This window comes from Aphelocoma coerulescens, assembly GCF_041296385.1.
Source record: "Aphelocoma coerulescens isolate FSJ_1873_10779 chromosome Z unlocalized genomic scaffold, UR_Acoe_1.0 ChrZ, whole genome shotgun sequence".
Classification (NCBI taxonomy): domain Eukaryota; kingdom Metazoa; phylum Chordata; class Aves; order Passeriformes; family Corvidae; genus Aphelocoma; species Aphelocoma coerulescens.
This window is the reverse complement of record NW_027184085.1, coordinates 44,884,417-44,912,363: the sequence shown is the minus strand read 5'-3', so window position 1 is coordinate 44,912,363 and position 27,947 is coordinate 44,884,417. Positions and strand designations below refer to the sequence as shown.

At 38.5% G+C, this 27,947-nt stretch overlaps 2 protein-coding genes across 9 annotated transcripts in view; one reads left to right on the top strand and one right to left on the bottom strand.

The window, feature by feature from the left end:
- Window positions 1-345: 345 nt before the first annotated feature.
- Window positions 346-25,581, bottom strand: RNF170 (ring finger protein 170). 7 transcript variants are annotated; one of them, XM_069001575.1, is made up of 8 exons: window positions 25,465-25,581; window positions 22,084-22,170; window positions 15,112-15,255; window positions 10,159-10,234; window positions 8,725-8,833; window positions 7,629-7,702; window positions 5,673-5,777; window positions 346-3,946 (listed from the first exon to the last, which is right to left on the bottom strand). In XM_069001575.1, the coding sequence occupies exons 3-8, from the start codon at window positions 15,246-15,248 to the stop codon at window positions 3,677-3,679; spliced, it is 771 nt and encodes a 256-aa protein (XP_068857676.1). In that variant the 5' UTR covers window positions 15,249-15,255; window positions 22,084-22,170; window positions 25,465-25,581; the 3' UTR covers window positions 346-3,676. The 7 variants fall into 7 exon arrangements, with proteins under 7 accessions (XP_068857676.1, XP_068857671.1, XP_068857670.1 ...); XM_069001570.1 differs by having other exon boundaries at window positions 22,113-22,170; window positions 25,465-25,580; XM_069001569.1 differs by lacking the exon at window positions 25,465-25,581 and adding an exon at window positions 25,194-25,255 and having other exon boundaries at window positions 22,113-22,170.
- The window catches only part of HOOK3 (hook microtubule tethering protein 3), an 89,946-nt gene continuing 87,315 nt past the window's right edge, over window positions 25,317-27,947 (top strand). For both annotated transcript variants that reach the window (XM_069001568.1, XM_069001567.1), the window contains exon 1: window positions 25,317-25,468. In XM_069001568.1, the coding sequence (XP_068857669.1) occupies window positions 25,412-25,468 (57 nt within the window). In that variant the 5' untranslated portion in view covers window positions 25,317-25,411. The remainder of the gene's footprint in view (window positions 25,469-27,947) is intronic.

The following is a 27,947-nucleotide window of genomic DNA, read 5'->3' as shown; positions in this document are numbered from 1 at the left end:
TGTTCTTTCTCCCTCCCTCTCCTTAATTCATTTCTGTATTTCTCTCTCCCCTTTCTCCCTAACCCTCTGTTCAAAAGCCAGTGCCATGTGTTCATAGAGGAGATCAGGGACTAACTTATACCAATTTCCATGTCAAGTATGTCATTTACTAATAGAACTTTGTGAGCTTTTGTGGAGCCTCTGACTTTTGTCATTCCTTTTGACCATGAGCATCTACAAATCTTGAGTACTCCCTTCCCATTAAGGGCGGGACACCACACTTAAATCTTGAACCTGTGGAAGTGGAAAAAGGGGAAATAATATTGCATCCAGGTAGGCAATAAAATAAAATAATTCAAGAGAATCTCTTTAACAGCAATTTATTATCATTAAAAGTAACAACAAGTAGTTTTAAATTCTTTTGTCTTAAAAATCTAGTATAACACACTGCTACAGTTCTATTAAACTTACGGCAAAATTGTATCCCCAAACCACACCGTTCTGCCTGATCCTCACAGACATCAATGGTGTGGCACACGAACAGCACAGAAATGGATCGCTCTATACAGCGATGATCATTAGGCCTCAAGATGCTACAAGTTATTTTTTAAGAGCTATTAAGTATAATTTTTATTTTCCTCTTTGTTAATATTGCTAGAACAATCAAATATTTCACATAGCTTTTGGCGACCCTGTGATCTTTTAAGAACTGTATTTTATCCCCATACATCTTCCTGCTATAGTTTTCCTTTTTTTAACTTTCCCCCCTTAGTGACACACCTGCCCCATCTCAGGAGACAAAACCACAGTGATGTTTGCAGTCACTCTGCACACAGCATCATGTATTTCCTTTACATTCTGAAGCCAGTGCTCAGCCCTAACCCTTACCTTTCACACTGCTGCCAGAACAACTTGGCAGCACACAGTTCAGGAATACTACATGCTCATATTTTAATCTGCAGCTTCTTGGGAGCTCTAGACCTTAGGTTAAGCTCAAGCTAAGTACCCAAGATAGCTCACTTATAGCTATTTCAGATTTGTGTAAAGGAGCAGCGGCCAGATGTTGCAGGACAGATGCATCTTCACATTACACAAAAAGGCCTGAACAGGTCATAATACTGTTTATCATTGGCTTGCAGGACTAAAAAAAAATATCCACAAGCAAGCACGCATATCAGTGAAAAGAACAGTCCTAATTCTGTCAAGCATTTAATGTGTTGAATTTAAAATTACAAGGTTACTCAATACTCAAAAATAAGCAGAAGCCTCTGAGTGAAACCCTTCTGGCTACCAGAAATGTACTGAAGTAAAAGAACATGGGGAAACTTCATATAATCTTTCAGATGTGGTTTGTGTATGATTTCAGATACACAGGATCCCCTTAGATGGGATGGGTATTTCCAGAACTTCAGAGTTCACACGGAATTGGGAAATTTAAAGAAAACCAATCAGTGAGCAGCTTCACGTGCATCTATATCTACTCCGGATTTATAGAGTCAGGGGAAAATTATAATCATTGGATAGAGTATGGATGAGGTACTAGATCAACAAATTCCATGAACAGATGCCAATTACTCTACAATAGCAGTTCACACTCTTCTTTAAGCAGACCTACAACTTAAACTCCAGGAGAAAAGGGGATGTTAAATTTACTCAATCAAAAAAGAATTTTTGAGGTTTGTTTTCAGCTAGATTTCTTGGGGAAAAAAAAACCCCAAACCAAAAATACTTACAGCAAACTGCGAAATCCTGTCTTATGTAACATCCTAAACTAATATCTTGACTTGTAAATGCACCTAATAGCTTATGAATATCTCACCCTTACTCAATAATACCTTAAAGAGTTTTAACTGAGGTAGCCACTAAACCCTCACCATACATTAGCAATGCCAACACAATGGGAAAAGCTCAACCAAGATGCTCAAGAGAAGTTAGTTATCATTTACTTCCAAAAATGTCATTTTCTCTCTAGCTCTCTTTCTACAACCCTTGCTTCACTTCCCTTTTCTCTTCCTGCCTATCTCTAACAAACAGCAACAAAGAAAAGTTTAGCTTTCCAGTTCATTTGTAAAATGTCCTTGGATTTTCAAAACTAAATTTTCAAATGAAGAATCAGTGAATTTAGTTTTAAATGAATGTCATTTAGAGCACTGACACTGAAGGACAATCTGCATCTTCAATGACTGACACCTGAGGTTTCAGCTCTATCATCTTCCTGCACATGCCTAAGTGCTAGAAGCTGTGGAAAGACACCTGCACAGGGAAAACACAGAAGTGCTGAAAAGGTCCCTTTCATTGTAAGTCTCACCCCATATATGTAAACACACAAAGAATCACCTATTAATTCACTGTCTTTCAAGTACTCAGGAAGCTAAATTGCAATTGTCATTCCTGTAGCTAAAAAGTACAATGATCTGTCATATCCTGGACCTTTCTAGTGGCAATCATTGCTCAAAATGAAAGTATTTTAGCTATGACAGCCTATGCTCAAATTCAACATGAAAAAAAAAATCAGCTTTAATGATACCCAGGTATTTTTGAGAACATTTTCAAGATCTTTTTGTGGTCCCTTATCACAGACTATTTTTCAAGGTAATTCAGAACCTCTTCTATCCACATCCAAATCAACCAACCAACCAACCAACCAACCAAGAAAACTCCAACTGAAAATCACCCCAGTATCTATGTTGTTTAGTACACATGTATTGCAGAGTGTACATTTGGGTAGACATCTACACTGTACACATACAAGTATATGTACATGTAGTGTAAACATCCAGTTCCGACTTCTTTTTTTCAACCACTATTTGGAATTTGAGTGTCCTTTCCAATTGGCCAAATGTTTTAATGCATCTACAGAAATGCAAACTTGCATTTCAGACATATTGCATTGACCCAAAGTAGCACAAAACCTCCGCTTCCAAGATACATACTTACCAAATAAAAAAGTCTGAAGAGAAAAACCATGCTCTCAGTTAAAAAAATAGAGCACTAATGAGCGTGACATGCATAATACTGGTTTCTCAATGTAGATCAGATACTGTGTGTATATTCCCAAATATAAAAGTAAAATGGTATAAATTGCATGCAACTGTACATAGTGCAGTTCAAGCAATATCAAGGTATTATCCTTATTTTTCTGAAGCATGTGGACAACAGCAAACAGCAGGGTGATAATTGTAATGTGGTTCCTTGGGTTTCTTCTTCCACAGAGACAAACAAAGCTACTTTTATTTCAAAAAACTCTAGCCCACAACAGGAAGACATCAAACAATTTAGCCATGATAACTGTACTGTGAAGAACTTCTGAATTTTCTTACACACCTAGATTATGCAAACCAGCTTATTGTTTGAAGTCATTTGCTAGAACTCCTTTTTCACAAAGCACAACACACCAAAAAAAGTGTTTTCTGCTTTCATTACACACAGTTGTTCATCAGGTGGAAGTAGACGAAGGTGGTTTATTACAACATTATAAAACTAACCTCATCCTTATGAAGCATATGTAATGCACAAATTAAAGATTCCAGTTAAGCATCACCACATACTAACCCTTTATGTTTGTATAACACAACCAGCTAAGAAATTGTTACTACTGAAATCATACACAGGCACCTTGCTATATCATACTCACGTTATAGTTTTCTTTTTAAAACATTCCACAACTGACTCTGCTTTTAGGTCACTTTTGTCCGTTTCATCTATTTAGACGCTGTGTTACCACTTCTCTGTACATGATAGAGATATATATCAGCAGAAGAAAAATGACAAAGAAATCATCCAAGAATCCCAGAATTCCAAAGAGAGCTTCAGGAAGAAAATCCAGAGGTGAAGCCAGGTACAGCAAGGCTCCAATCAAGCAGAGGAATATTCTGATGCGAAACATCCAGAAGAGGCCCCCCACAGAAAACATCTCCCTGAAAGCATGCCGCAATAAAGTGGGAAGATCCATAATTCTTTCCATAATCTATAAAGAAAGAACCCAAAAGTTAGTATTTTGCTTCAGCAACTCATCCATGCTCAACTGAAATTTCTACAACTACATTACATCTTAGAACCTGTCAGTTTATAGGAATTAAAACAAAATCCAGGAAGAGTTAATGAGTTTAGTTTTACTGGGTAGAAAGTCAGATTTAGACTATATATGTTTTCAAGAAACAGTCAAACTGTTATTCTATAATGAAAAGCATACACTTAATATACATCACTAGAACATATATTGGCAACTATTATGAAGGAAAAGAAATTACTAATAGAAGAAAACAAATGACTGGGAAAGTGAGAAACAGCAAACAGGTTAATTGGAGTGAAATATTGATCAGAATGGAAGACAAACAAGGATTGCAAGAACAAACTTTGGTATAGGTAAAGCAGAATAGGTTACAGTTTTTCAGAAACACAGTACCCCCTCTCCTGGTGTATAACCAGTGATTCACACAAGTTTCCAAAGGATGGATGAAGCTTCAAAGTAAACTAAAGAACCTTTAAATGAATCAATTTCTGGCTCCTTTCCATTTTGCTATGATTCTGTCAGCTTAGTGAGAGACTGTTCAATAGAAAATACTCAGTTTTTTGTTGTGACAAGTAGGGAGGGGTGAACTTTAAAACTTTTTTATACTGGTTCCCTTCTATGGTACACAGTTTATACATAGAGCCATTAAACTCCATTAACATGAGTTATTACCACAGCTGAAAAAGTTTTTGAGAAAGAATTTTTCTATGTGGTAACACTGTGTATAAATCAAAGACAATTTATCTAGTCCAATTAGGGCTTTAGTGCCGATTTCTGGCATGACCTCCAGATTTCTGGCACCCCCCAGACAGGTTACTGGGGACTAGGCATAGCTCACAGAAAAGTCTAATGGAGCCTGGAAGGTAGTTTCAATCTCTTCTGGCCAAAACCCACACATTTTGTGGTTTAGAAAAACATCCCTCTCTCTTCTGTTTCTTTACACTGTTCATTTTTATTGCTAATATCTTCTTGCTATATCCAAATCCCGTAACAAATGAAGACAAAGAGGGAGGTTACTAAGTATGCGTGTGCGTGCATTTCACCTTGCGAAACAGGACACGCACACGGGAGATGCGCTCACAAGGCTGTCTTTCTAACATTTGTAGAACTTTGACCACCCCTTTTATCTATTTACAGAAAAAAAAATCTGGTTTTCTACACTCAGAGAATAAAGACTGTAATATAAAAGAGGAGGAAAATTTAAAAATCAAGACAGCATATAGCTGTGTGAGGGGAAAGGCACAGATTCAGATTCAGATTCTTTTAATCAGGGTAAAGAGATTAATGAAGTAAATATTCTTCCTTGCAGGTCATGTATTTCATTAAGTATTTTTACTGACTAATTATTGATCCTTTCAAAATAATGACTCATATCTAAAAACCAACCTAACACATGAACAGAAAACTCAAGACTTACTAGATGCTCCCTCACAACAAAAACTCAAGTTTTCATACATTCTCATAAATGACAAAATAATAATTTTGAGGTCTTGGGTTTGATCTAACCATATAAACAGGAATTTCCTAAAGAAAATGTTACCTAGGCCCTAAGCATCAGGAAGAGAAAACCCATATCCCAGGGAAAGGAAAAAAAAAGAAGGGGGAAAAAAAATCACAAAAAAAATTGCTCTCAAACTCTCCTGACATCACTGACTTCCACCCAAATTTATCCAGAACTTACAGATCTGGGCTGTCCTGAGAATCTTCGATTGTAATCATTAACATCTTGAAACACTTGGGTTGCACCCTGCTGATCTTCACCAAAGAGTGGTAAGAACAGTGTTACCTAGGCACAGCAGGGAGATTATGTTATGTGCAACTGTTAAACACTCATCTTCAGTTAAATACATAGAAAAACCTTTGGTTTACTTGAATAGTTAATAAGAGAATAAATGAAAATGACTAGCATGGATACTGCTATTAAGTTTTAACTAATTAATTGCTTACAGCTCCTCACAGAATATTAAGGAGATTGTTAAAAAATGTGCACAAGAACCTTCCTTTTAAGAGAAGATTATAGTTTTTTTCTAAACACCTAAATGCTTTATGGTTCATAAGTGGGACAGATGATTTGGAGAACAAAGTTAATTCACCAAATTAATCTAATTTTGTTTCCTAAATTGAAAATCAAATAAAGCAATCAATGAGGTCTTTCTTCTTCTATCTTTAGAATTGCCTTGCATGACAACAAACATCCAGCAAAATTCATAGTTTTGCATATGGATCTTCACACCAGGATGAATTAACAGAAAAAGATATTAGCCTTCAGCTCTTTTGCAAGCACAGATTATTCTGCTCTTGGGTTAACTTTCATGCAAACATAGAGAAATAAGATGTATGTGAATATGACTTTATGCATGTTATCTTTCTGCATAGGAGTTGCTGAAAACTTGAGACTTCTATTTGGAAGCAATGCGCAGGCATAAAATGCAGATTAACATAGGAAACAGGGAAGACATAGCCCTTGTAATTATTACAGTCTTCAAAAGCTTCCTCTATACCTGGCGACTGAATATAAATCTGTGTGGCAGTCACATTTAGAAATGAGAGCATGAGCAAATGTACATTTAACTGCTGGTTCTGCCACAAACCTCCTGTATGACTCATGTTCCTCATGTACACATATTTCTCTTCCCCACTTATAAACCAGGGTGAGAATGAATATATAACCATGCAAGCAGTACCACCCAATATATCTGTTACTCAGAGGAAGGTAATGAATATATATGTAAGAAAAGACACAAAAAAAATCACTTATTTTCCCCTTTCCCACTTTCCTCACCTTTATTTGTGTCTTTTTTTTTCACTGGCTACACTCTAAACCTAGTAATTCTTCCTCCAGTCATATCTATTTTTCTTTCCTTCAACTGTGTTCTTACAGTCATTTGTCCTGCTGATACACACAATCAAAGCAGGATGTAATGGAGGGCAAAAGCATGAGTTATATAATTCATCAGAAGTTAATAGCTCTGTAGTTTGTCCACTGTTAAAATAAAGATGTACTTTTGTTAAAATATACACTATCAAACTCAGAGATCCTAAGCCTTAATGAGTTGCAGGAACATTGTTTCAAACTGACAATATAAGTAAGTTGTGTAGGAAGTAAGCTAATGCTTGCTCTACAAAGATGAAATTAATAATACATACAAGTTAAAAATAGGGCCAAAATAAGAAATTGACATGGATAGGTGTTTTGGTAGGGAGAGAAGGAAGGGACAGGGTATTTCTCAGGAACCTGTGCTGCTACTGGCAGTCTACCACAACAGCCAAGCCTTTCAGATATAAGTTCTGGTAAAAGAAGTTAAATAGCATCTTGAACAGGAAGCATGAAAGGATCATAGTTAAAATCTCACAATTTTCTGTTTTCATACATTCCTCACAGAAAAAGAGCTGAATTATCAGTGCAGTTCACTTATGTTTGAGTTGCAGGAACAATCTGAGTTTTTTGAGCCATTTGTCAAAGCAAAAAGTTTGGAAAACCTGAATGCCCACCATTCCTGTCTCACATATCCCTCTACATTCTTCAGTTTCTCAGACTTCTTTATCTGCCAGCCTCACTGTTGCAGCTCACATGTAAGTGCCTTGTGGCAGGCTATCATAGCCAAACTGACAGGCCCACGATGACTTAAAATATTACCGTCTGTCTGCAGATTGGACAGCGGATGGCACCCAGCCATGAGCCGTATCTCCAGTAGGCAATAATGCAGGAACCTGGTGAAGATAAGTGACACTCATTTAAACTCCTGAGGTGAAAAACACATTGCCTGAAGTAATATGTTACACACCAAGGGAAACAACAGAAAGTGTATATACGCAGTTAGGTTAAATCCACGTTTTCCGATGTAATTTTGTATAAGCATTCACTGAAGATACCAAGAACTAACATGTTCAAATTCAATGCTATTAATGAGAAAAATCCCAGATAGCTTCAACTGATCAGTAATTTTAAGTAATTATTTCCTGAAAACACCACAAATTTTTACTCCTTAAGTGAAGAAGCAAATAACTAAAATTTTTATCAGTTTAAAATTTAGAAGCCACAAAAATGTCAAGAGATGTAAAATTTATCCTAAAAACTTGGCTTTATCATCAGTGTTTCAACAGATGAAGACAAACATAAAAATGTGAGTACTTTATCTGTTTTCCAAACTTCCTTGTTTTTTCACGTAAACAAGTAGGCATGGTATGGACGACATACTTCATAAAACTAGATGAATGCAGTGAAAGAATCCTACTGGGAACTTGAAGGAGAGGAAGCAAAATGCTACATAGGGTGTCTATATATAAACATGGCCTCAAAAAAACCCAAAACCAAACACTTTAATCAACTCTGAACTTACTCATAATTCTGCAGGACTTCCAAGAAAACAATATTCTATGAGATAAAGATTATTTTATTCTTTCTAAAACAGGTTTTTTAAATGGTACATTTCCAAATGTTTTTCAAACTCTTCAGTTTTTTACCAAACTGGAAACAAATTGTACTCTTTGACATTTTAAAATTAACCAGTTTCATTCCTTATGGCATAGAAAACAGTGCAGCACAATCTTAAAGTGACTGTTTATTCATAAACGTAGTTTCTCGACTATTTATAAAAAAATATTTCTTATGCAGACAAAAAGACAAACAGTTAAAAGCAAACAAAGCTTTGAATTAGGACACCTGTACCAGTGCCAAAGTTTATATTTCTGTACTAATTTTATCTTTGCACCTAGGAGCTTTGCTTGCTTACCACAGAAGAGATGTCCACAGTTTGTTTCTATAGGAAATGTAGCCTGTTGCAAACACACTGGACAGGACATATCTGTATAGAAGCGATGCCTATCACCAGCAGAAGCATCCTGCTGGAACAACAGGAAAATGTAAAGTATTAGAGATACTATTCTATGTAAGTCTACTGAGTTCTAAAAAATAATAATAAAATGGAATTCATTTACTATTAAGTCCAACTGTCAAATAAAGAACTATGTGAAATGAGAAATATATTTAAATGCAAAAATCAAACATACTTAAATGCACTGATTCAACAAGTGAGTTTTTGTGCCAAGAGCGTTATTTTCCCTTCATCTGTTAAATAAGTGTGTGCTTCAAACCAGTTAAAGACCACAAAGAAAGAACCTCCTTGGTCCTTCACATTGAGCCAGGTTAGACATGCTGGAGCATGAATAACAAACTCGGATCTATATTGTTACTTCATTATCCTGAGTAGTTCTGTCCAGAGCCAAGTAACTGAACTGCATTGCTTACCAGCTGCAGCATTTAGTGTTTCCAAGCCCAAACACATATCAACTTGTATATGTCACTGTCGTGAAATAGTTTTTCTCCCCATTTTGCCATATTTGTCTTCCACAAAAATATGCACTGTCGTTATTTCAAGAATTATCATGATGAAAGACTGTTCTCAATATTCTCCAAAAGTATGGCCTAGACTCCACCTGTCCAAACCGGATGCAGTCATAGAATCACTGAATAATCTGAGCTCAAAGGGCCTTTAAAGATCACTAAGTTCCAACTGTCCTGCCATAGGTAGGGACACCTTCCACTAGACCAGGCTGCTCAGAGCCCCATCCAACCCTGCCTTGAACATTTCCAGGGATGGAGCATCCATAAATTCTCTGGGCAGCCTGTTCCAGTGCCTCACCACCCTCGCAGTAAAGAATTTCTTCCTTACGTCCCATCTCAACCTAGCTTCTTTCAGTTTAGAACCACTGCTGCCTGTCCTGTGACTAAAGGCTTTGCTAAAAAGTTCCTCTCTCACTCTGTTGCCTGGCTCTTGTTGCTGTGCCATTGTTCTGTTACACGCTGTTTATCATTCTAAACATCTAACCCCTGTTTGTCTCAGCAAACTGTACTCCAGATTTCCTTTCCTTTACCATTAAGTTCCCAGGAACATTACAGGAAGCACACAGCATAACCTAACATACTCCACCTTGTGGCAAAAAGATCTTTGAAAAAAGAACCAGCCAAATATTTAGTTTTAATTACTTAAAGCATCCATTGAAAAAAAGCTACATTATCTCATTATTTGATGAATTTCAAGGATGCCTCTGTACAGTAAGTAAGCTGCCACAACTATCAAGATCAGCTTCTTCCAGAACCTCAGAGTTCTGCATGCTACAGTACCCCACATCACAGAGCTGAATAATGCCAACACTTAGCACAGCACCTGATCAGTCTGAAGCTGCTGACGAAGAGCTCGCACTAGCTCTTGATTTTCTGGATGTATGTTCTGATGTTCATTTCTGTGAAAGGAAATATAAGCAATAAAAAAACCCTGTGATCAACACTGAAAAATAACCCACTGAAACAAATTATGAAACTTGAACAAAGGGCAAAATATCATTCTTTCCTGCTATAAAGGATTTTAAAGGAAGTACACAAATTTTTAAGGAAACAGGAATTTATTTGGGATCCTAAAGTTACTCTGGGCATTTAAAGCTGTACAGCAGCAAGATTTTTCAGAGACTCCATAACCAATCATTAAACCATGTTAAAACTAGATTTTAATCTGAGAAAAAATTAAGCCATGAACCTACAAAAAATGAAGTTGCTTGAAAGCTTTTTTATTGCAGAAATAGTTTTCATTTCTGTCTCCACTGCTAGTTTCTTATTTGTTGGTCTACCCATAAAGTACTAGTTTTTCACTCACTGCTTAAGTCATAGAGTTGAAACCTCCTAATCACTTCAATTTTATTTGCTACATGACATTTGCATAAGAAAGGGTAGACAAACTTACATTTAGAATACTGAATTTATGTAACTATCAGCAGACTGGATATAAAAAGAAACCACTCTTTCAAAATCACTCTTTTTTAAAAAAAGAAAGATTCTACAGGCAAGCAAACTACAGGTTAGATATGCCAAGAAGAATCATTGGGAAGGGACACACTGAAGAAAGAAGGATGGATGTATTAGAAATTTGAAATTTTAAAGCACAATGGGACAGAATTTAAATTAAAAATGTGATGACAACAATCAAGAGGTGTTGAGTTACGATAAATACGAGTCAACAGCCACATTAAAAAATGTGAATTTTTATGCTTTATTTATTCATGGATTTCAATGATGATACATTCTGCTCTGGACTCTTGAGGTCTCAGCTGGATTCTGTTCTCCATTTTGGGCTAAATGCATAGAAACATAAAGAAGTTGGAGGAAGTTCAGAAGATAATCAGAACTACTGCCCACATTTTTTAAACATTAGAGAAAGACTGAAGAAATGTCAGTTCATACAGAAGACTCTTCATGGAGTGAGAAAGGGAGAGAATAAGGCTACCGTTCTATAAATATGAGCAATTATTTCCCATAGTTACCTAAGGCTTGTGGAAACACATTTCTAACTGCATAGTGTACAAAATCAGCCAAGATTAACTCAGGTTATTTTCATCCATCCTGAACTAAAAGTTAAATCAAAAAACAGGTTGCAATGCTTCCAGGGATATTGAGGCAAGCTGATCCTCTGTCATGACTGGCTGAACTTTTAGGACATTTCCTGGTTGCAGTTATATCATGTAATTTCCTCAATGGCTCTAGGAGCTTCTGCAATATTTTCCTTCATTTAATGTGGGCAATCATAATATTCCATTACTTCTATGTTTAACGTTTTGTCTGCTTCATTCTTTCTTCAAAGAGAAACAGACAAGTGCCATAGTTTTCATGCTAATATTTACATGGCTATCTGTAAAAACCAAATCTATTTAACACTAATGTGGGTGACATACGAAGTTATATGATGGGAAGGCTATATTAAAACCCTTCTTACGCACCCTTGGTCTCCATGAATCAGATTTTGTGGATGCTGTCTGTCATAAATGTTATATGTATAAAAGTATTTTTCTGTTTAGAACCTACAAAATTAACATAGTTCACAACTTCAGTTTACCAGAACGTTTGATATATATTGAAATTCAATTTGATTCACACACAAACGGAAGGTGTGAATTTTAAGACAGTTTATTCTGATTTCTCCATAAACAACTAATTGCAAATTTGCTACTGAAAGTCTTCATTTATATGAACCTTACCCTGGTATCATGTACTATGCTGAAATCACGGGAGCATTTGTAGAGCTGTAGAGGTACAGCATGTACTGTCACTTAGGCATAAGATGGTGAGGTAGCAGAAAACCATGCAATGTTCAGGAAGGGACAGGCAGAGCTCAGGACATATCAAATTCTTAACATCTGTCATGCAATTAGTGTGAAAAGGAAAATGAAATAAATAAAAATCAGCATGGTGCCATGTAATTAAAGGCATTATCAAACACAAGCCAGAAAGAAATAAAGTTAGATGCAAAGGCTTTTTATTGCCCCATTTCTGACTGCTAGCATGCCAAAACTTGAGGAAAAAGGTCCCATGATGTGGAAAGATTGTATTATGTACCACAGAGGGCCCCAGCAAACTATTATTATTGGAAGGAGGAAGGCTGCCTACTCTTACAGTGTGCAGTCTCAGACATGGAAAGAGAGGGACAGTACTTAAGGGGACTGGTGCATGACTGTGCAGTGATGGACACCGATAACTTCAAAGGAGTAAGATCTCACTTCTCCTGAAAATACTGAATTGATCTTATAATCAAACCATATGATGGATAGAAAAATGAGATTTAAAAGATCTAAACCTGTAGATCCATAAACAAGGAACAGGTAAGTCATCTAGGACAAATGGGGAATCTCTTGTAGGAAATTAAAAGGGTCAGGCTTCTTTTAATTTGCTGGATACACTGAATTTTCACAACCTCATTTGCAATATGACAACCTACTCACCGGTTTAAAAGATCATGGAAAATATGTGGCTTCATTGTATCAAAATTTTAACTCAAAAGAATACAGGCTTTACAAAAGTATCATACAGTGCCTGAACTACGCATCTCCAACTTGTTACATGTTATTTATGGCTCACAAGTTTCTCCACCAGAAGCATGAATGAAGCCTTGATGTGATACTTCATTGAGTTCTTTCAACCGAAAACAAGTGAAACAACCATATCCCTTAACAGTTCTCTCCATATTCTGCTTCTGCCCCCTAAAATCTACTGCAACACATATTCCTTGCTCCTAGTTGCCCTTTTTATTCAGTTCCTGCAACTATTCATTACTGTAAGCTTTCTTTCCTGTATACTTACCCATGACCTGTTCCTACCCAACTTAGGTATTCCCGTTCTGTTGATACAGAAGCACGAAAGGCAAAGAAAAAACTGGCATAATGAACACCGTATAAGGAACACAAAGATCACTGTACTGTCTAAGGTAACCAGAGAAGAAAAAGAAAACACTCTTTTTCTCCCTCAGTGCTAAATAAATTTAAAGTACTATAATTATTGTACTGTACAGATTTTCTAGCATACTGCGCAGATTTTGATAGCAACAATACAAAGGAAGTAGATGAAGAGTGCTGCTGAATACAGACAATTCAAAAAAGTACCAGAAGGCAGAGCAGGGAGCTAAGAGGATACTGTTAAGACTTTCAGTCATCAGTCATAGAATCACAGTCATAAAATATGCTGACTTGGAAGGGTCCCATCAGGATCATTACGTTCAACTCCTGGCTCTCAAGACACATGTGCCTGAGAGTATCGCCAAAACACATCTCCAGCTCTGTCAGGCCAGTGCTGTGACCACTTCCCTGGGGAGCGGAGCTGTTCCAATGCTCAACCACCTTCTGGGTGAAGAACTTTTTTCTGATATCTAACCTAAATCTCCTCTGACTCAGCTTCACGTGTTTCCTCAAGTCCTGTCACTGGCCACGAATCATACAATGCCGTCCTCCAAAGCCTGGAAGCTTTGTGTTTTCAGTTTGTTTGCCCCTCCAGAAAATAAACCATCAAGGTATGTAACAGGATTCACAGTCACGCTTTTTACCTACCTCATTACACTGCGGAGGTAGTCAATAACTAGCCTTATCTTCCTCCCTAAGAAACTCTTCATAATTGATGCATCATCTTCCTGAACTTAATTCTGACTGAACTCCTGCTACTCTTGCCAACTGCTGACCCTTGTTCCACTTACTTTTTTTTTTAATATTTCTTATTTGGCTTTCTAAAGTTCAAAAATAAAATGTTCACTTTCAAATGAAACACTTAAAATTCAAGTCGCAACTGCCAAAAAAATGTCAATATAAGGGGTAGAGAAATCATAACAGAGCAGATGAAAAAGAGGCATTGTTAAAGCAATCTGAGTAACTGAAACAGCTTCAGGAAAAAAAAAGGCAAGGTGAAGTGAATGCACTTCTTAAGATTCCGTTGTGATCTCCTGGTCCTCAACACCAGCACCACCTTGCAGTCCAACCAAGTTTTTCTACCTGTAGTTTATTTTGTAGCTTGCTCTCAAGTAACTCTACCCCAGCAATATACTCATGTGGACATATCCTCTTCAGTAAGTTTCATGATGCCAATGTGTCACTAAAATTGAGTTCTCTTGGTTTTGACAACTGTCCTGTGTTCAGATGTTTACGGACATCCATAAAATAAAATAAAAGGACCCAATCTGAAGCTCATTTTACCAAAACACATAGGCTAGGATATTTCTTAGGATGCAAATAAAAACTCTGAAATGAAAATAAGCTCAGATGACTTGATCATGAATTCTGAACTTAACATTTTCCTGTATGGAATGAATATTGAAGTCCACTGTTTTACAGCATACTAATTTAAAAAAAACAAAACAAAACAGTCAACTTATTTGGATTTGGGGATTTTTTTGGTTAGTTGTTTGTTGTTTGGGTTTTTTTTGTTTGTTTGTTTGTTTGTTTGTTTTGTTGGAAAGAGACTGCAGCTAGAACACACATTGGAGGAATATTTCCAATTTTAATTTTGGAGTTGTTGACAAATCTGTACTTTTTAACCAAATGTGACACAGCAGCCATACAGACTGTGAATATAACCATTTTCAGGAATGATGAACACTATTCAGCTTAATTATCTGAAGATAAGGAAGAATTAAACTCCACTTTTGATTCTAGCTGTGCCAAACAATTAGTTAAACATAGCAAGCAATCTTAACAGTCGCTTCCCTCCTGCCACAAAATCACAGTTTTTATGTACCAATGCAAAAAATTGTCAAGAAAGTTAGGATTTTTATAAATGCAGGTATGTTGACTAATTCCTGTCAACACATTCTCACCTTAAAAGCGTATATACCAGAGCAGCAATGAAAGTGAAACTGAGCACAACTGCCACCAGTACCTGGTCACTTACTCCTTCTATAACTGAATCATTATCTAGCTTCAAACTCTGAACTTCTGCTTGGTGACTGGCCATCACAGCTCTAAAATATAAAAAGAAATATATACATATACATATATTAAAACATATGTGCACAGACATTTTAAACATAGTTACAAACAATATGTGTACTCATCTATTCATATATACAACAAATTCCTGAAGCAACAGAACAGTCATTGTTGGGGGAAAAAAGTGGTAAAAAAAGAAGCAACGGATCCATTTTTACCAAACACTGAGCTTGCTGTAGAGGTCTTGTGCAGTAGTAAACAAATATTAAATAACTGTGTTATGATTTATGGATTAAAAAAAAAAAAAAATTAGTCAGATAGTTTATCTGGAAATCTTTCTAAGACAAATTGCATAGGAATAGGTCATTACTGAACTGGCCATATTCTAAGGAGTGTTTATTGAAAAAAATTTTAATGACTCTGCATTACCAAGAATTTTAGCTATTACACACCAGGACATTCCTGCCAGGCTAAGCCAACACAGAAACTTAACTTTCCCCATTTATGTGAATAAAGAAACAAGGACATTTTGGTTTTGTGTTTTGTGTTAAATGCTCATTTGGATACACAGGAATCTCCCAGTGCATTTTAAACTTCATTTGTGTTTTCTGTGCATTACCAACCTTTAGCTGGAAACATGGGAAAAACTTAAAAGAAAAACAGTATTATCAGGCTTCCTTAGCTTACTTGTTTAATATTTGTTTCATATTTTTAGCCACCAGAATGACTAAGGCTAACATTTATTAACCTACAGCACTAACCTACAGTTGGAGACATGCAAAATAAAACAGTTTCCAACACACTGCTGAATCATTCCTGTTGCAATCAGGAAGTGAAATGAACTATGGCTGTGAATATTATGAAATCAGAAGGGCGAAGCTAACTCTGTCAAATGACATGGAAAGTCATACTGAAGCTGTGTCTATATACAATTGAAGTATTTCTCGTACGATGCTGACATAAAATCCCAGTATTGGTTTCTGAAGGCAGGTAGGACTGGTATCATTTTCTGTTTCCTAGACCAGCTTGCAAGTTTCATCAGTGTTTCTCTACACTTCATAGCTCACGTGTCATTTTTAATTTAAACCTTGCTGTCTAGCAAACATCACCAAACACCCTCTGGCCCTGAATTAATTGCAAAACTGAAATGGAGTACAAATCATCAGGATTTTAGAGGATACCTGCAATGACTACCCTGGCAAGACTTCAGCATGCCAGTCTATTGCTAGTAAAAAAGCGTCATCTTTTCCCTAAAAGAGCTACTCTCACCCTCCAGATTTTTTCTAGTATAAGCAGTGGAGCTTTTTTCAAGCTTCCTTACATTTGTGGGAGCTGCCTTCTGTAGCAGCAACACAAGAGGAGCTGATACATTCTAAGAGTATTGTTAAAAAGTGTAAGTGGTGTAATTAAGTACCATGAGAGCAGAGCAAACTCATGGAGAACAAGGGGAGATTTCATTAATTCTTGTCGTATTTTTGGGCTTTCACTGTGAAAACCAAAATGGAATAGTGAAGCATATATGAAGTGAAACAACAAACTAAGTTATCCTAAGTGTGCCAGTCTGAACTGAGACTATTATTTCTGTAACCATAGCCAATTTTTTGCTAATTACAGCTTTCAACAAGCAACTATGTCATAGTATTTGGAAAGCTTCTTTCAAAGGTGGAATACCAGTGACTCATAAACAGGCATGTTTAAAGTAGGTCAATGCTTACACATGTTTCATATACACTAATGAACAAAAGACCAGTCTTTGTGGAAAGGTGTTACATAGGAACATGGGCCTACACAAGGAGTTACAGCATTTCTCTGCATAGCTAGTTACACAATTACATTCCTACAGTTAAAGCCATGAGGTTAACACGTGGAATTTTTCTGAGCAGCAGTTCCCTGGTGCTGAGGCTCTGGACGGGTAGGTGTGCTGTGATGCCTCCCTAGCTCAACATTACCTGCCTGTATACTTTATTTCTTTGCATATCCAGTCCTGAAGAAGCTTCCCTTTCTTTCACTACATCATTCTAAGACAGCCACTTTCCACAACTGTGCATGCTGGTGTCTTCAATTCCTATGTTTTTCCTCCTTAACTATCAGTCCACTAATTTTTACTCTGTCCCAGTTTTTTCTGGGTTGACCACTCAGAACAAAACTAGAAGTAAATGCCAGGGAACTGGTATGTGATAATTCCTCCATTGTTCCACATCAGCTCTGTTAGAATATACCAAAATGCCAATAACAACTACATCCCATTAAGTATTACACAGGGTTTTGGCTTGTTGGCTTTTTTTTTAGAAATACCTATTGTGTCAGAGACATACAGATGATTTAACTGTACCTTTGGAATGCGTTTCTTACACTAACATTCGAACTTCCTTTGTCACTGCTTGCTTGATGCACTTTGAAAACAACACATGAATTACCAATATCAGAGCAATTTAAATCAGTTCCCCTGAACAGCTTTCAAGACATCCACCCCAACTCTTCCCTCTCTGTATGTTCCTTGCAACAACACTCTAAATTCTTATCTGCCTACCATTAATAGCACTTACTGCATTCATTACTTGCCTTCATTTCTGCTCACCCACTTTTCCTGAAATACCAAACTAAGGTGCCAAAGTTAGCATCAAAACATGAAAACTAAATACACAGATCCTCACCCCTCTTCCTTCTTGCACCTAATGCCAGTTACTGGTATCTACTTCAGCCCTTCATTTTGGAACATACATGACTTTCCCAAGAACCTTTTTGACACAAGCATAGTACCCAAGAGAAATTGTTGCACAGTCTTTCTCTCTGCATAAAACACCCAGAGACACTTTGTTTTCACTTACATATCAATACTGCAAAGATTATATAGCGGGGGAGTGGAATCTCTGCCTCAGTCTCACTCCCAGCTGCTGCTATCGCTGAATTCTAGACAAGACAAACTATCCATGCTTAATGCTCATGTTGTTCATATTTTAATTTACTCGCTGCTTCTGGACTGCCAGCAAGTGCTGTGTACATTTTTCTCATTACTTCCAGCACTTTTTCTGAATAAGATCATTGCACAGGAGAGCTGACAAGACTTGTGTAGACTAGGTACTACAAAACAGAAGGGTATCACTTCAAAAGAACCAATACATACTTTCTCTGAATTCAAGCCTCAGTAGAGACAGTAACAATTTCCTCCTCCTCCCCCTCTTATCTCTGAGATAGCATGTTAAAAAAGCAGTGTCTACGAGGAAAAAGCTAAAATACATTAATAGAAAAAATGTCTGACTGAAGGATGAAGGAATTATTTTCTGATTTCAAGGCTGTCTGGAATGTTTTCCAACAAAATACCTAGAACTGGAAGCTTGCAGTTCATGTTTCTTCAAGTGCAACCATAACAGCCAAGGAGTCGTCTGCAGTGGTTTGAATGTATGATAGGCTAGATAACAGTACTAAAATAGCTTTTAAGAGATCTCACCTCACAGTGCATGTGTTTAGCAAGTGTTGCTCTTTCAGCTGGTACAACTAAGAAGCAAGCTATAGGAGATTTAGCTCTTAAATAATGTAATGAAGACACAGTCTTCAGAGACAACCAGCCTTGATAAAGACCAAGTGTGTGTCAAGAGAAGACTTCCAGAATCAGATTTTATTACATATATCTAATCACTCCTAAAATAGTCACTGTAAATAATTTGATGCAATTCAAGAGCAAGTTAGTGTGGTTCATACTAAATTCCATCCATTGATCCATTACATTTGTCTGATTATGAAAAAATAAATGACAGTATTTCATCAACCTTTTCCTCATATAATCATTTTCAGATCTGGGTTCTACACCACAGGATTTTCAGACATTCAATTATTTTAAAGTTTTTCTTTCTTTTCTGTAGATTTATGTTACTTTGTTTCATTTTATAATTGCAAAGAAGGTTTGAATTTTTTATTGCTCTGTTTCTATTTTTTAATACAAGAAATTAATTCCTGTCTACACTAGCTCTTAGAAAAGTACCAAATGTATAAAACTACTTCGGGAAAAAAAGGCAGTAATTGAAAATAGATTAAATTCTGATAAATTATTTCTGGTTATACTTAAGACTTTTTCTCTTTTCAGCCATTTCACAAGGATAGCTTTCTTAAATGCAAGCATAACTCCACCCTGTGTTCCAATGAGGGGATGAAAACCAAGCCACATCTAACAATACTCACATCAAAACTGGAATTTATACAATTAACTTCAGAATGTTAAAAATACCAATTGTGAAGTCTAAAAAACTGACAAAAATGCTGGGCCTTTTTCCTACATTAAAAACAACAACAACAAAGCCCAAATCTTAAATTCCAGTTTCATTTCATCTCATGTTCAGACTACTGGCACTTGCTTCATGTAAAACAATACAGAAAGAGGAAAAAGACAAGGAGTTACTCCTCCATTCCATTTGGGCTAGCTAAGTTACAGCTTGATATTGCATCCCAGTAGACTAGGATCAGGTTTATCTCCACGAGGATTCTTGATAGCTGGAGAGTGTAAACAACCTCAGACTAAACTGTCCACAAAAGGTTTGGCAATAGGAAGGAATGCAATCTACTGTCAGTAACATAATACCGTTTTATTGGTAAATCTGTCAGTAATTAACCATCTGAACAGAAAATTACCTTGTTTATTATCAGTTTTTCTCAGAGCGATCACTGACAGAAAGTAACACTATTTTTTTTACATTTCAAATAAGAATCTACAGACCTTTAAAAGTTAAATTTTTCCCTCTGTGGAAATTTGTACGAAGAATGCATGCAGATTTAAGCAAAAAAAGTAGACCTATAATGAGCAATACTGCAAGTACCACGACTTTTATTCTTGGAAATTCATACGAATCACATTGAAATGTGAGGGAATTAAGACATACAGTAGTGTGGATGTACTGTTTCTTAATTTTTCAGCTCTGAAAAGTATTATTAAGACTTTCAATGTTAGACATAAAGCACAGCTACAACAATACCCTATGCCATGACTCATAAAGACATTAAAAACAATCCAGTCTTTACCTCTTTACCACGATATGTTAAACAGCTGTCAGATATCCAAAGTCAGAATTTTCTCCATAGTTTTCTGAAGTATTTGAACTTTTCTGACTTTATCAGGGAAGTACCATATGATAATATACTCTCAAAACCACTGAGATTTTTAGGACCCACTACCAAAGGAATGTACAAGCATAATGAAAAAGTAGTAAGAGGCTCTCTTGATGTCTGAGAAGTAAACAATGAGGTAACACACAAGCAATACTGCTGTGAGATACAAGTTATTAACCTTAAGGTATTGACTCTGTGAATGTGGTACAAATTTACTTAACATCTGAAAGATAATTTGGATAACAATGTCTCCTTTATGGGATGGGCTGGGAGTGAAAAGGATGAGAAAAATGGAGTTTTGGGTTTTCATTTATTTCAGTTTCATTTTGTGTATTCCTCTTGATGCCGTACTGGCAGCCACCAACATCTCTTGAAAAAAATTATAAAGTTAAGACAGTGATGGTGGGCCAGTGTGCAAGCCAGAACCTGCAACTCCTTTTGCCAGTTGCCTTTTATTAGCAAAAGCATTACCCCTGCCCTTTAAAAAAGCTGGATAAGCTAATTCATCTCCAACTAGTCAAATACCACAGGTCTCACTTTCTTAAGGACAAAAAGGCTTTAACCCCTTAAAATTTTCTTCCACGGTAAGAGAAACAAACAAGAAAAATTGGCTTCATTTGTATTAAAAAGTTTCTAATAAGATTGGCTTGTTTTAGATAACATAAACCAACTTTTAGGAATTTAAGCATACTAAAACAGAGTATATTTATTCTGTAATCCAGCTCCTGAACATATTGAAATACTGAGGGCATAAATTTAGCATATTTCATTTAAGGGAAAAACAGGCAAAAATTCCCAAAATAAAGACAAATTCATATATGTAGGGCAAAAATTGAGACCTGCCTCCTCAGAAGCTATCTAATTACTTCCTGCTTCAGGGTAGTAGCAGGTCATGGCCCCTCTCCATGGTTGATAATGGGACTTTGTGAATGGATTTAACTCAGCAAACTGGATCCTACAGTTATTTCTGCTCTCTTTCTTTAAGAGTTCAAAGATACGCCCAGACTGCATTCAGAAACAGTTAACAACAGCAGGCATGAACTACACATGATGAACAGTGAAAGTGTTGAATACGCTATGAGTTTACTAGCCTAAATCCTAAATCAGCTAAATCCTGAGGTAATACATTTTATCCAGGTTCCTTAGTGTACTGAAACTGGACTTTGAAAAAGTGGTGTAGGCAAATACAAAATTATAAAAGAGAAATAAAGGAAATGATTGATGGTGTACTTAGAAAAATTGTTTCTGAGGAAACAGGATTTATTAGCTTGTCATTTTTGCGAGCACAGTCTTACTTGAATAAAGCAACACACAACAATCTCTAGTACTAAGTATCTCCCTATATTTTAAAAATTAGTAGGAGAAAATCCCAAGGGCACATTTACTAATGGAAACTAAAAAAAAAAAAATCTAATATAGCAACATATAAATTGGTAAGACATATTCTGTGAGAACGTTGTTAAAACTGACTGGGATTATCCTACTAGAATTTCATGCAGTCTGTTAATGCATCATTACTATGAGTTTGCATCAACTTTGTGTTTACAAATCAGTTCAGCTGGTACAAGAAATACAGCCAAACTCAGCTGTATAATATTCAGTTATATGCTCACCATGAATCACCTTTGCTTTCAGGACTGTGCTGACTACATTCAAGTGTATGTGTGCTCTTTGCAAAAGAGAATGGAAAAGGCCTGAAGAGTCTTGCCAAAAGAGAGAAGAAGGCAATTTCAGTAAGCAAATAATGACTTTGTTGAGTATACCTTACGAACAGACCAACTGAGGCACTTGCCTGATAAAGCAGGTTTCTGCAAGGTCTGAGGTCAGCAGTCTCTGAGACACATTTTTCCCTAAGGAGAAAAAAAAAAAAAGAAGAAAAAGGAAAGTAGATATTGTACTTTTGCTGATGCAATAATGTTTTGCAAGTTAAAAGTAATGCAGATGCAAGCTCCAGATGCAAGACTGTGAGGAAAAATAATCCAAGATTAATATACCATTCTACTGGGAAAACAAAATGTCTCCAATAATTTTTCTCCTGAGCCTGAAACCGTGCAGATGGCTTGAAGCAAAATGACAAATTCAATGGCCTGTTTAGCATTACTCTTCTGAATATCTGGCTGGGTGATGTATAACTTGTGTTAAACAATTCCCAACAAAGTCTTCCATCACTTCATAAGGCTAAAACACACTGAAAGGTATGGAGTTCCACTAGAGGGTGGAACTGAATTCACATGCAGATAGGAGCATGAGGAAGAGCCGGGCAATGCCTTCAGCTTGGATACCTGATATTCCTGGTCAGACAGGAAGAAAAAGAAATATTGTCACTTCATTATAATAATGTTTACTAGAATATAGTAATACTTGGGCTAAGCATGAAGAGGCTTCAGATCACTTTTAGGAAAAGTGCCCAAGAATTCCTTATTGTAGAAAGCACTACTTCCATATACAACCTCGTATCTAAAATAGATAGCAAGCAAAAAAACATTACTGTGTTTGCGTCAACAAAATACAAGCTACACCTCATGGTAACAAGCAAAGCAGAGTGGGAAATGAGACACAGAGGAAGATATGGCAGAAGACCTTAAACAATGCAATATACCTGTGAAAGCATTGTGTGTCAAAAGTACCGAGCATAATGCTTAAAGCACACTTTAAAACTTGGAATGTGAAGTTGGTAGTTGTGCAGTTTCCTATGATTTTAAACTCATTCTCAAACTGAAAATTACCTTTAAATGAAGACAGATTTGAGTTATAACTTATACAGCAGGTTATACAAAGAGATCAGTGTGAAAGTACTTTCCTGGGAAAACTTGAAAATTTTCATAGCTTCTACAATACTCTTTAATTCAAAAGAAGCTGACATAAAGGGAGCACTCAGATTTTGTCCATGCTACTAATTTATTAAATGGAAGAACTCTGAGAAAATGGGGAAAAAGTGGCAGTTTCTGCATCTGCAACCCTTCCCGTTTATTCAACCCTCCACTGTTACCCTGTGCCCGCTGCTCCATGTTATTACATGTCAGACCCGTTGTTAACTGACAGGGAACTGCAGAACTTATCATGGTGCCACACACTCTCATTGCAAACTTCAAATAGGCCAAAATCCAACACACTACTGAGAAAGAGTTACTCAAACTCCTCAGGTGACCCATTTGCAGCATGATGGAGAGTTCCTCTGGCTGGGGCACAGTAAGGATGTGAGGGCACTCTGGCCACAGACAGACTCCTTGTCTTTGAGATTAAAAATTAATTGAATCACCTGAAGAATCACATAGAACCAATTAGGCTGCAAAAGACCACTGAGATCATCAAAAGACCAATCTAAGACTGAACACCACCTTGTCAACCACACCATGACACCAAGTTTCATGTCCAGTCTTTTCTTAAATGCCCCTTGGGACCGTGATTCCACCAACTCCCTGGGCAGCCTATTCCAATGTCTAATCACCCTTCTTCCTAGCTACCACTTGTAGCTAGTGCTAAGCAAGTAACATAGAATCATAGAATGTTGAGAGATTGGGAAGGACCTTAAAGATCATCCAGTCCCAATATCCCCATGCCACGGACAGGGACACCTCTCACTAGACCAGGTTGCTCAAGGTGATGTCATGATGATTTTTGCCTTTTGTTTTACACCCGTTATACCTTTTTACAACGTCTGTATTCTTAGTGCTTTTTGCCTACATTTTTAGACTTGTTTGTTCAGCTAGGAGACTAAACATTTTAGAAGTTTCATAGTTACAGATCAGTGTGCTCCAGACCCCAAGGTCCTCTCCAGAACACATTCTGTAAACTAAGATAGAACCATCCAGGGGAAGGCTCCTTGGGGAGGGGGGCTCATTCAAGCCTCTCGTTGGGGAATTTTTGATAGATATGCTAATTAGTAAGACCTATAATGTTATACCAGATCTTTTGGTGGGGACATTGCGGTGTGCATTTCGGTGCATTCGACCTGGAGGTGTGCATCTAAGGATCCTTAAAATAAATACCAAGGTAAAATCCCTTTTTCCCTTCTAATTGTGTTTGAGTCTTGATTTTAAGACCAGGAAAAAGCATCAAAGGCTTATCCAAAATGGTTTAAAATAGTGCCAGGGTTGGGGCATTCACAACCTCCTTGGACAACTTGTTCCAACTTGTCAGTAAAACATTCCTTCCTGCTATCTAGCCTAAATTGCCCTTCTTTAAGTTTGAACCCATTACTCCTTGTCACTACAGTTCCTAACGAAGAGTCTCTCTCTGGCTTCCCTGCAGACCCCCTTCAGATACTGGTAGGTTGCCTGTTCATTAAATTTACTACAGCAGAGCTTTGTTGAAAAGAAGTTAATGTCGCTGTCTTCTCCCAAAACAGAGAAAAACGTCGTCAGGGCTGCGCCGTGCACAAGCCAAGCCACACTAGATACTGAGATTGTCAAATGTCTGTAGGTGCAGGGTCATTTCCTACTCCAAAAGGAGGAAAGCTTTGTAGGGGCTGCTCCTTTCACTAACAGGAGAACGTCTGTGGGTAAAACGTCATTTTCTACTCCAAAAAGAGAAAAAACCTTGTAGGGGCCACTCCATCGGGAAGCCAAGCCACACTACACACCAACATTGATAACGCCTGTGGTGCACCATCCTCACAAACCCACGATCCCAGCCCTGCTGGACACTCTCCCAACTAGCTCCTCCGCGCCGAGACACACGCACACACAGAGCCGGGGGAAGGGCTGGCAGACCCTCCTCCCCGCATCCCTCGGGGGCCCGGCGGCGTACGAGATGCCTCGGCGGGCCTGCGACGGAGGGCTTCGCGTCTCCCTCGCCCTCCCCAGCCCCCCCGGCCGGCTGCGAGGGGCAGACAGCCCGGTCCGGTCCGGCCCCGCCCGTCCCCCCGCGGTACCTCAGCCGCCGCTCGCCGCCGGCCCCGCGGCCCCGCCCCGTCCCCCCGACGGCGCCGGGTCGCGCCGCGTCCCCCGCCCCGCCCCGAGGCCGCCGGGCGCAGGCGCGCGCGGCCGGACTCCGTCAGGGCGCGGTGACGTGTCGGCGCCACCGCCCGGCCCGGGACGGGGCGGGGCGGGACCGGCGGTACCGACCCGGCCGCGGCCCCGCAGCCCCGCCATGTTCAACGTGGAGAGCCTGGAGCGCGCCGAGCTCGGCGAGAGCCTGCTCACCTGGGTGAGTGCTCGCTGCCCGCCCGCACCGAGCTGGGCCGCACCGCAGGGCCGCGGCGCTGGGCGCCTCCCGCCCCGCCGCATCTCCGCTCCGGCGATAGAGGCCCCGCGGCCCGCACCGCGCCCGGGTCGGGGTCGGCGGAGCTCGGGCGGCCCGGCCCTGCCTTGTTTATGTCTTATATTGGCGCTCCGGGGGTGCCCGGGCAGGGCCGTGCTCTGCCTCAACGCTGCCCCTGCAGCAGGGGAACAAAGGGCCGGGGGGCCGGCGCGGGAGCGCCCCCAGGTGCACCCGGGCTGGGCGGGCGAGCTGCAGGCCGTGGCTCTGATCCTTGTCCTGCTGTGCCGTCGGTATGTCAGTGCCCCGCTGTTCGCCCCCGCCCGCTGCTCTGACCAGCAAGGCCGCCTTTTTGATCAGAAACTAGCATTTCCGCCTGTTTGTTTTTGTCTGTTTCTAAGCAGTGCTTGAGTCTCGAGAAACAGAATTCACTGATGAGGTTGAGGATATTACAGTATCAACCTAAGAGGTGATATTTTTATCCCTGGGGGTGTTCAAGGCCTGGCTGGATGGGGCTCTGAGCAACCTGGTCTAGCTGAAGGTGTCCCTGCTCATGGCAGAGGGGTTGGAACCAGATAATCTTCAAGGCTCTTTTCTGGTCCAAACCATTCTATGATCTTATGATAGCAATTAATTTATACCACTTTAATGTTTGCAGTTTTTTCCAAAAATGTCTTTAGGTTATGCTGTCACTCAAAGAGCAGCCAAAATGTAGTGGATGTTAAACGTGGGTTTGCAGATACTCTGTAGTCTGAGCAATGACTGTAACACAGACGTGGAGCTTGTGTTTCTGTAGTAGCTGAGTTATTGGCCAGTTGTTTCAAACCACTGGATTTTAGTTTGGGGTTTTTCCTCTCTCTGTGTGCAAAATTGCCGAGTAAATACCTAGAATATGAAACTCTGCAAGACAGCTGATTGTTAAATAGAGTCAGAAATTTTCAGACATTTTTTCTATGAGAGGCCGGAACTGACTGAAGCTCTGATGGTGATGAGTAAGTTCCTGGGGAATAACAGGTTAGATTTCTCAGTGAAAGTAAAAAAGGATAAACAAGGGAAATGAATTCATTGTTAGAGGTGAACAAGTGGCCTGAAAAGTGTAGAAGGCAACGATATTGGGAAAGAGGTTTTTGGGGAAATGCTTTACGTAGGTCTGGAATAAGTCACCCAGTTTCTCTTTCCTTCACATTCCTGCCAACTTTTCTATCTTTGTTATGGTTGGCCACTTGTCTTGCTTTTGGCTTTTCATGCTTTCTCCTTTAAGTATGGGGAATGAAAAGTCCCAATATGAGGAAGTCGATGTGTGTTAATACCAGCAAAGAAAAGCTGAGTGAGAGGCTCAGTCTTTATATAAAATCTGCAGTCCTGAAGCTGTACCTATCCAGTGGAGCCTGGTCCTGTCTGTAGTAATGGTCCACACAGATGCCTTTACACTTCTCACCTTTCCACCCACTCAAACATTGAGCTAAGGAAGAGACTAGCTGCAGCTTTTTTGGTTAGCAGAAAGTAAATTCTCTTAAAACAGCATTCAAATGGGTCATCTTGATTCTGAGATGAATGTATGAAGTTATGGATTATTTTTACAGTTTCATCATTTATGTGTGAATGTGGCTTTGAAACAGACTCAGTAAAAAGAAGAAAGGTGACTTCAGTTTATTCCAGGATACATGAAACTTGCAGAAGAGGCAATGAGGTTTTTTGTTCTTCAGTGAAACTTACTGTCTATAAAGAAGTTGCTTTTTTTTCTTGGCTTTCTCTCAAGTCCCATAATGATTCTTGGGAAACCGTTCATTTAGAGAGGAGGGTAGAGCTGTCTTAATAACTGTTTATGCACATCTGGGAAGACCAGTCATTTCCCATTATGCCAGAGAAGCTGGCTGCTCAGTAGAACTGGTTTAACCTCCCAGGTTGCTTGCTTAACATTCATACAGAAATACTTTAACTGGTTTGTCTGTGTTTTGAATAGATAAGGGTTTCTGCAAGTCTGAGAACCTCTTCGGCCTAGACTGAATGTTTGCTCAGATGTATATAGGGTGAGAAGAAAGTGCTCGTCCCTCTGCCAGCTCATGATTTTAATGAAGGAGAATATTGCTTAGGCTTTTTACCTTGCATGCCTGTGATTTCTGTTCCGCTGAGTTTAAGCTGGAGCAAGCTGCTTACGTCTGAATATGTTTTGGTTTATTTTTTAATATTTTGCCAATACCTATTTTTGTTGTTAGGCTTTAGCTTGGGGTGTAATTGTTGTTAATTTTTCACCCTTCTGACAGTGTCATTAAATGGGTTCCTAAATAATTTTTGTTCAGGATTTTAAACAGCTGGGTGACCTTTGACTTCCTACCACTTTAGCAGGTGACCGTGATGTTGCTTTGAGACAGCCACAGTACTGGCAACGTGAGCAAAACTAAATGAAGGACTGGAGACCAAGTACTGG

Coding starts and splice junctions, on each gene's coding strand:
- RNF170 (XM_069001575.1), bottom strand. CDS start 15,248: ATGGCCAGTCACCAAGCAGAAGTTCAGAGTTTGAAGCTAGATAATGAT. Junction 10,235..15,111: donor CTGGTATATACGCTTTTAAG/GTGAGAATGTGT, acceptor TTCCTTTCACAG/AAATGAACATCAGAACATAC. Junction 8,834..10,158: donor AGCAGCTTCAGACTGATCAG/GTGCTGTGCTAA, acceptor TTGTTCCAGCAG/GATGCTTCTGCTGGTGATAG.